At 29.4% G+C, this 8946-nt stretch overlaps 1 protein-coding gene across 1 annotated transcript; it reads right to left on the reverse strand.

Moving 5' to 3' along the window:
* Positions 1-5770: 5770 nt before the first annotated feature.
* On the reverse strand, positions 5771-6115 carry LOC108484876 (protein RALF-like 34). The gene has a single exon (XM_017788763.1). The coding sequence runs from the start codon at positions 6113-6115 to the stop codon at positions 5771-5773; it is 345 nt and encodes a 114-aa protein (XP_017644252.1).
* Between the last annotated feature and the right edge of the window lie 2831 nt (positions 6116-8946).

Below are 8946 nucleotides of genomic sequence, written 5' to 3' on the forward strand. Positions count from 1 at the left end.
GGTTCTAGACAGGTACTCGAATTGCTCGTACTATCATCTACTAAGATTAGCACGAAGCCTCGGTCATAACCCATCACAGGCTCACGAGTTCAATTCGAGGGATTACATTTACTTATGCTTATGCGGAGGGACAAGTTAACTCACGAAAGCATAAGTCATATGTAACCCGAAAGTATTCACTAGCTTGTGCGGAGGGACGAGTTAACTCACGAAGGCATAGCATTTACTTTCACTTAAGCAGACAGAGCCGGGTAGAGAGCTTTATGTTATGCAAAATGCAAGTGCACGCAGTGTGTGGGAGAAAACTCATAAACCTTTGTGTTTTACTTAAAGGAACTAAACCAAAACCATAAAAGTTGAAAAGCGAAAAACAAACAAATAAGCAAGTTAGAAGAGATACAAATGCAGAATTTTGAAAGCGAGATTTTGGATCACGACCAAATATTTACTTTGAACAAGGAAATTTGAAAATTTTAACAACACATGCTTAACTCGACTCGACTCTCAAAAACGCGTCCCCAGTGGAGTCGCCAAATTGCTGTTGCGACGAAAAAAAATTTTACGCTTGGTCGCTAATTATGGTGATTTATTAAACATTTGAAAACCAACTTCCGATTTTATTAACAAAGGAGTCGCCACCGATCCTTTTTATAGGTGTGATCGGACACCTAATAAAATTATTTTAAAACAAAAAGAAGGCCAAATTTAGGTCTTACGTGAAAGTTCAGAGAAAAATTGGGGTTCGAGTCGATTCTGTGAGGAAGGTATTAGCACCCTCACGACGCCCAAAATTGGTATCTCATAAACATGTATTGACTTGATTTTCAAAAATACGAGTTCAATATAATATTTAATCGTGATCCGATTGAAAAATAGGAATTTTAGTTTTCGATTTTTTTTAGAAAGGGTGTCCTGTTTCACAAGTTATTTAATTTCACCCAACATAGCGATGAAATCGATAGCTTAATATTAAATCGGTACATTGCCTTATTTTTGAAATTAATTAAAACATGAGAAAAATATTCCTAAAGTGAGAAATTAAAATAGATAAAGAAGCAAAAAAAAATGATATCATTAATGAAAAATATTAACATGGAATACTAGAATATTAAAATAACAATAATAATGATATTTACAAAATAGAAACAAGTCATGTACTAATAATAAAATAGGAAAAATGATATATTTGGTAATAATAATATAAAATAATAATATGTACATAAAATACATATATATGTATATACATAATAAAAGTATGTAATAATAATAATAATAATATCTACAATAAAAGAAAATATTGGGAAACGTACATAAAAAATATATACATAAAAATTTACAACAATAATATAAAATAATGATATGTGCAAAAAAAAATATATATATATATATATACATATGTATATAAAATATACACTAATATAATAATAGTTAAAATAATACTAGCAATAGTAATAATTTGTAATAATAATATATACACAATATGGAATTTAAAATATACATATATATATATATATGTATATAATAGTATTTAAGAATATATACATAAGAAATATATAACTAATGGCATATATACATAATATATATATATATAATACACATAATATATATATATATATATATATACACATATTAGAAATGATAAAAATATTAACACACTACATAAGTGAATAAAATATAATAATAATACTAAAATAATTGATTTAAATAGTAAAATAACTAAACAGATTAAGTTGAGCTAAAAACAAAATATTTGGGGCAAAATTGAAATAAAAATAAAAGGAAAGGACTATATTAAACACACGCGGAAACATCAGGGGACCAAAACAGCAAATATTCCTTCCCATAAAATGCAGCACATCATTGTGGACTAAATTGAAAATCGCGACAAATTCGGGGCCAAATTAAAAAACAAAAATGACTTAATTGTAAAGTAATAAAAGCGGAAGGGCTAAAAGCGCAATTTGCCCTTCCTTTAAAAACACGCGGATCCTAGGCGGGTCGGGTCGGGTCGAACGGTCCAAGTCAAAACGACGTCGTTTTGGGGTTAATGACAACCCCAAAACGACGTCGTTTTGAGGGCTATATAAGGCCAAAAATAACCCAAAAAATCATTTGGAGGAAGGAAAGAAAAAAAAGGAGAGAGGGAAGAGAGAAGGAGGGGAAGGAAATCCGTAGAGGCGGCCGGTCACCGGAGGCTCATGGCGGTGGGCGCCGCCACCGTCTACTGATTCTTAGGAAAGGTAAAAAAAAATTTTTTTTTTTTTTGTTTTGTTTTTATTTTATTTTATTTATATTTTATGTTTTAATATATATAGGTTAAAAACTTAAAATCGGATTAAAATAAAATATAAAAAAATCACCTTAGATTTTTTGTTTCTTCAATCTCTAATTTGAATTTGTTTTGGGTCGTTCTATTGTTTTTTTGGATTTTTTTTGCTTCCCTCTTTATCTCTTCCTCCTTTCTTCAGTTAAGGTTTCAACACCCATCATCACCGGCGATTCACCGTGCCGAACGGAAAGGGGAGCGGCCACGTGGTAGATCCGGTAATACTCTTTTCTTCCTTGATTCTTTTTCGTTTTAAAGTAAGTTAAAGAAAAAAATAAAACAAAGCAAAGATAAAGCAGAAAGATTGAGATAACAGAGAAAAATTGAAGTTCACCTTCCGAGCTTTCCTTTTTTGTGTTCTTGATACAAACTTTTTTTTCCCTTTTTCCCTTTTTTTGTTGTTTGGGTGGCTTTATATAGCCTAATTTTTACATACTTTATTATTATTCTCTATTCTTGCTTCTGTTTTGCTTGTTTGCAGGGCATGGGCATGGACAATGGGGTGTGTGATGGTGTTGGTGGCGCATGACATGGGAGAATGGGAATGGTCTTTGGTGGCGCATAAGCATGGGAGAGTGGGAAGAGGCAAGTGGGAGTCTAGGGTTTTGGGATTGGGCTTGGATGTTGGGCTAGGTTAATTTTAGGTTTTGGGTTTGAGGATGGGTTAAATGGTTTAATGGGCCTGGGTATTTTGTAAACGGGCCAAAATTGGCCTACAACATTATTAAGTGTTGTTTGTTTGATATATATATGTTACTACATTATTATTATTTATATATATTATCACATTTGTTTTGTATATGTATTTATATGTCTAATTGTATAGCATGCATCGCTTTTTAAATTAACTATTACTTTGTATGTTCATATATTTTGCTTATTCATCTTTAATATATGTTATGTATACCTTAATATGTATGTTATCATGTAACTAAGATTTGTTATATTTATGTAATCTAGTATAGGACCTTTATATTATTGCTATCATATTATTTAAATACATGTTTTAGCTACCTATTATTGTAATATGCTATCTTGTATGTTATTTTCTATAATGTTAATATGATTCCTCGTGCATTAATTAAAAAAGGAGATTCCAAAGTTTTCAAATAAAAAAGGCAATGCTTGGTATTTGGAAGCTTCGAGAAAGGTGGTGCCCTAACTTACTGGGTTGCAACTTTTCTCGTTGAGTTCGAATAGTCAAGCACCCTTCTAAGTTTTTAAGGTTTTCAAAATACGAGCAACTGTCTTAGAATTTCAAAGCGTTGTGCCCTAACTTACTGGATATGACGTTTTATTGTTTCAAGATAGGGATTTTCAAAAAGGTAGCTGAGTTTCGAATGTCTTAAAAATATTGCATCCTAACTTATTGGATGTGATGTTTTGATTCATTTGATACAAGTGAACTTTAATCAAAATATTTTAAAGGGGATTGCATCTTAAAACTTTCAAATTTCCGACATTAAAGACACTTGATAATCAATTAGGTACCAATTTTTGGGCGTTACGAGGGTGCTAACCCTTCCTCGTACGTAACCGACTCCCGAATCCGTTTTCTCGACTTTCGTAGACAAAAATTAATGTTTTAAAACAAAACATTTTATAAGGTGATCCAATCACACCTCAAAAGATTGGTGGCGACTCCCGTTTTTCGTAAAGTCGATTCCCATTTTCTAAAACTCGATTTAAAAAAATGGTTTTTACACGCATTACCTAAATTTATCCTATTTTTTACATAAAAATATAATTCAACACATGATGAGTTAGAAATAAAAACAAAAACATTTTTTTAAAAAAAATCATGTTTATTATTAAATTAGACAATTCCCAAATACAATGCTTTTTTAGCACAAAAAAGAAAATACATTGCTTTCCTTATGCTATAAATGGTTGTAAACTTGATATCTCTTGGTGACAATTAACTCATTTTTGTTAGCTTAAGCTATCTATCATTGATGAAGCAAATTAAAGTTTAAAATGTATTTTTTAAGCTATTAGACTTAAAATTGAATTGAATTAATAAAATGGGTACTTTTTATTAACAATTTGAATTAATTAATAATATAAAAGTCAAATTATTTTAATTAAAATATAAAGATTAGATCTCAAATATTATCATAATGCAAATGGAATAAGTTAATTTTGGAATTTTGAGAGCATCTTAAGCAGTTTTTTAGTTGATGTACTTATGTATTAATATAATTCTAGTTATAGTAGGCAAAGGTTGAGAACTTGAATCTTAAGGCTTTGGGTTTAAGTTTTACCATTTATAATTGTAATATGTGGGTCTCTCTCTTATTTTATGTGTATGCGTTATGTCCGATTCTTTTAGAATTAATTTGGCTTTTGTTGCATTATGATTAATTGCTCATAATTAAAGTTTGAATTTAATATATTAATTTCTTTTTCCTTCTATAATAATTTCATCTCAAAGAAGAAACTAAAAAATTAATTTATATAAAATTTGAAAGATTGTAGCCTTTAATTGATTCTCCAATGAATCGATTAAAGTTGTTCATAGGTCAGGCCTATTAATCAATCAATAACATATATAATTGCCTAAGTTTGGCCCAGTCTAAATATTGATTTAAAATTTTACTAAAATTATTCATATTTATAAACGATTAATTTAAACTCGTTTAAGCACACTTATATTATTTTTGTTTATTTTAAAATAAAAATACTAAAATTATATATATCTTTTACTACCATTATATAAAAATATACTTTTTAATTAAATTTCTAAAGATAATGGCTTAACTTACTTTTTAATATTTAAATTGTAATGTTATACATTTGATTTTACTATAATATAAATAACATAAAATAAAAATGAAAAGAAATGGAATGAAAAGAATAATATTTTATAAACTTAAAACAGGTCAATCTGAGTTTGAGCTTTAAATTTTAGAATTCAAATTTAATGTATACTTTTTCAGGGTCAAAATCAAGCTATTTATCATCGAGAATAATGGCTAATCTTCTTATTACAAGTGCTGTCCAAACTAACCACCAAATGTGTTCCATTCCCCTCACTCATATTTTAAGCATACGATATAATAATTTTATCATTTATGGATTTATTAAAAAAGTTGATTATGATTATGATTATGATTTCTACAAATCTATTTTTTTTCCCCAAGCATCACCAAGTTAAATCTAACGACACATTATTTCTTGCATTCTGATCTTATTTCATTGCTTAATCATTGCAAGAGAAATCAATCAGCTAGAGTCAGAGAAAAATCATGGTTACTTTGCAAAAAATCATATAGAAGATCTCAAAGCAAAGTTCAGCATATTGTAACAATGCTAATCAAGCATGTAAATTTGTAAACCTTTCACTTGTATAAAAAAAAAATACATATTGTAACAATGGGTGAAAAGAGGGAGACAAAAGAGCCATACAAAAATCAAATGGAACATGAAACAATGTTTTCTTTTTTACCTCCTGCAACGAGTGATCCTAGAGCAGCCTCTGGTATAAGGATTAACAGCCTTTCTAGCTTTGAAACAATCCGGTGTGTAATAAGACCTTCCCGAACGAGGCGGGCATGGAATCCTATTAGCCGAGAGTGCACCATACGAAATGTAATATCGAATGTGTTTCCTATAAAGTGATCTCCTGTCAATGCCATTCCTACCTTCTTCAGTACCCGACATAATCCAAGGCCATTCGAGCTCGTCCTCAGTCAAGAGCTGGTAGGTGGTTAGATCGATCTGAGAGTTGACTGTACCGAGCAGCATTGTGGTGACAAGAAGCAGTAGTTTGAGAAACAAGGATGCCATTGATGAGCTTTTGGCCAAAAATGGATGAAACTTTAAGATTTTCTAAGGTAGATTCATTTTGTTGTGGGGGGGAGTACATTTGGGGACAGAAATCACATGTTATTTGATAGTATTTGCCGACTCTATTGAAAAGAAAAAACCTGATAGCCACTGCAACGCTGAACATATCACTGCCCCATTCCCCTATTTGCCTGCCTCAATTAACGCGCTGAATTCACAACTTTCAAATTGATGCAGTGATTGTCAATAACTTTACATTTTTAATATTTTTTAATTTCATTTGTTCAATTCAGATTTGTCTGTACATATCTAATTGGTAATTGAGGGTTTTTATGTCTAATTAATTACTTGAATTTGGTCTTAAGATTCAATTTTGTATCTAATTTTTTTCTGGGATCTAATTAGGTACCTAAACTTAGATTCATAATTCAAATTGATTTTCATAAGTACTAATTTGGACTACAAAACTAAATTTAGGAACTAATTTGAACCAAGAAACTAATTTCAGGTATCTAATTGGACCAAAATAAATTTTAGGTACTAAATTAAACCCTAAAGACAAGTACTTAATTGAACCAAAAAGAACATTAGATACCAATTTGAACAGTAAATAAACATTTCCTTTTTTAGCATAAATCCATAAATATGTATAAATTAGTTTGAATTCAATACGATGATATACATAAAAGGTATAAAAGCATAAATTTATACTCCTCATATATCTATATAATTTTAAATACACCACCAAAATATGTACAAACAAATCCAAAATCAGGGGTTAAGTTTGAAACATTTTATTATGAAAGACGAGATAAATTTTAAAAAAATTGAGAGAATAAAGCTAAAATTTTATGTTAAAATAGCTTAAATTTAAATTAATAAGTTTTTGAAGGAGCCAAGAAATGGAAATTTTCCATTTTTCAATCTATTACAAGTATAATGTAAATAATCATTGGTCGTGTCATAAAAAGGTAATTAAGTCTTGGAACTTGACATCTTTGATCTCATTCTATTTTTTTTCTTCATGTTAATTGGGCAATGAAACTAATTGTAGCGACGTAAAAATTTTAGCTTAGCTTGGTCGCTAATTGTGGCGATTTATTGAAAAAAAGTTTGAAATTTGACGTTTGATTTTTGAAATAAACAGGGAGTCGCCACCGATCCTTTTTCCTAGGTGTGATCGGACACCTATTAGATCTCTTATTAAAACAAATAAAAGGCTAAGTTTAGGTCTACGTTAAAATCCAGAGAAAATTTAGGGTTCGAGAGTCGGTTACGCGCGAGGAAGGTATTAGCACCCTCGCGACGCCCAAAATTGGTATCTTATTAAACACATGTTGTCTTGATTTTCAAAAATACGAATTCAATTTGACATTTAAGTGTGATCCGATTGAAGGAAATGAGAAGTTGCAAGTTTTTTTGTTTTTTAGAAGGACGTCCCGTTTTTAACACGAGCCGATTAATTTCACCCAACATAGCGATGAAATCGATGACTTAATGTTAAAATCGGTACATTGCCTTATTCTTAAAATTAAAATGTAAAAAGTTTTTAAAATGATAGTAAAAAAAATCCAAGAATATTATTGTCAAAAAAATGCGAATAATGATGTGAATAATAAAATATATAAAATATAAAATATTAAAATATCAAAATATTAGAATAATAATAATTAATATTGACAAATAAAAAATAAAATAGAAATAAAAAATGTACATAATATATATATATTAGAAATAATAATGATGTTTAAAAATCAATACTATTAATAATACTACATCAATATGTACATATATAAAAAATAAATACGTGATAATATTAAAATATGTACATAATATAGTGTTAAAATACATACATAATATAGTTAAGATATATACATAAGATAACATGTAAATATATATATATATATATATATATATATAAATAATATAAATTAAAGATATATACATAAAATAGTATAAAATATATATATATACGTAATATAGAATTTAAAATATACCTAATATATTAAAAGAATATATATAATATAATATTAAGAAATATAATAATAACAAAAATGAGAGAGAGGGAGAGGGTGGATGATTTTCTACAAGGTCACCATCGTCCGGTTTCGTCGGATCCGGCGCCCACCAGACATCGGCAAATTGGACCTCAAAAAACTTTTTCGGTAAAAATGGGTAAGCTTCCTCCTTTTATTTTTTTTACTTTGATAAAAGAAACAAAATAAGATTGAAAGGAAAACAATAAGTAAACAAAGAACTTAAAATAAGAATAGACAAAGAAACCTCTTTTGCTTTGATCTTTGATTAATCTTCAAAAAAAAACTAGCTTCTCCAAAAACTAGCCTTCACAATAACTCTTCTCCTTAATTACTTTAAAAAGAAACCTCTCCAAAAATCCTTTACAATTACTTTCTCTCCCAAAAACTCTCCAAAAAAAAATCCCTCCTCATATACAAAATATGAGAAGGCTTATATAGCCATTTACAAAATATTTTTTTTATTATTTATGTCTTCATTCGTAGGTACAAGTGGTGGTGGAGCAAGTGTGGTTAGTGGAGTAGGTAATGGAGCAAGTGTGGCTAGTGGATTTGGTGGTGGAGAAGGTGTGGCTAGTGAAGTTGGTGGTAGAAAATGTGTGGCTAGTTGAGAAAAATTTAAGTTGTGGGCTAGGTTTTTTTATTTTGATTTGGGCTTAGGGTTTGGGCCATTGGGGTTTTGATGTAAATTGGGCTTTGGGTAGTTAAGATTTTGGGTTTTGGGTTTAATTTTGGTGGGTTAGGTAAGGCTAAATTGGGTTTTGATGTAAATGGGCTAAAATTGACCTACAACAC

The sequence above is a fragment of the Gossypium arboreum genome, chromosome 6, assembly GCF_025698485.1.
Source record: "Gossypium arboreum isolate Shixiya-1 chromosome 6, ASM2569848v2, whole genome shotgun sequence".
Lineage (NCBI taxonomy): Eukaryota > Viridiplantae > Streptophyta > Magnoliopsida > Malvales > Malvaceae > Gossypium > Gossypium arboreum.

Coding starts and splice junctions, on each gene's coding strand:
- LOC108484876 (XM_017788763.1), bottom strand. CDS start 6,115: ATGGCATCCTTGTTTCTCAAACTACTGCTTCTTGTCACCACAATGCTG.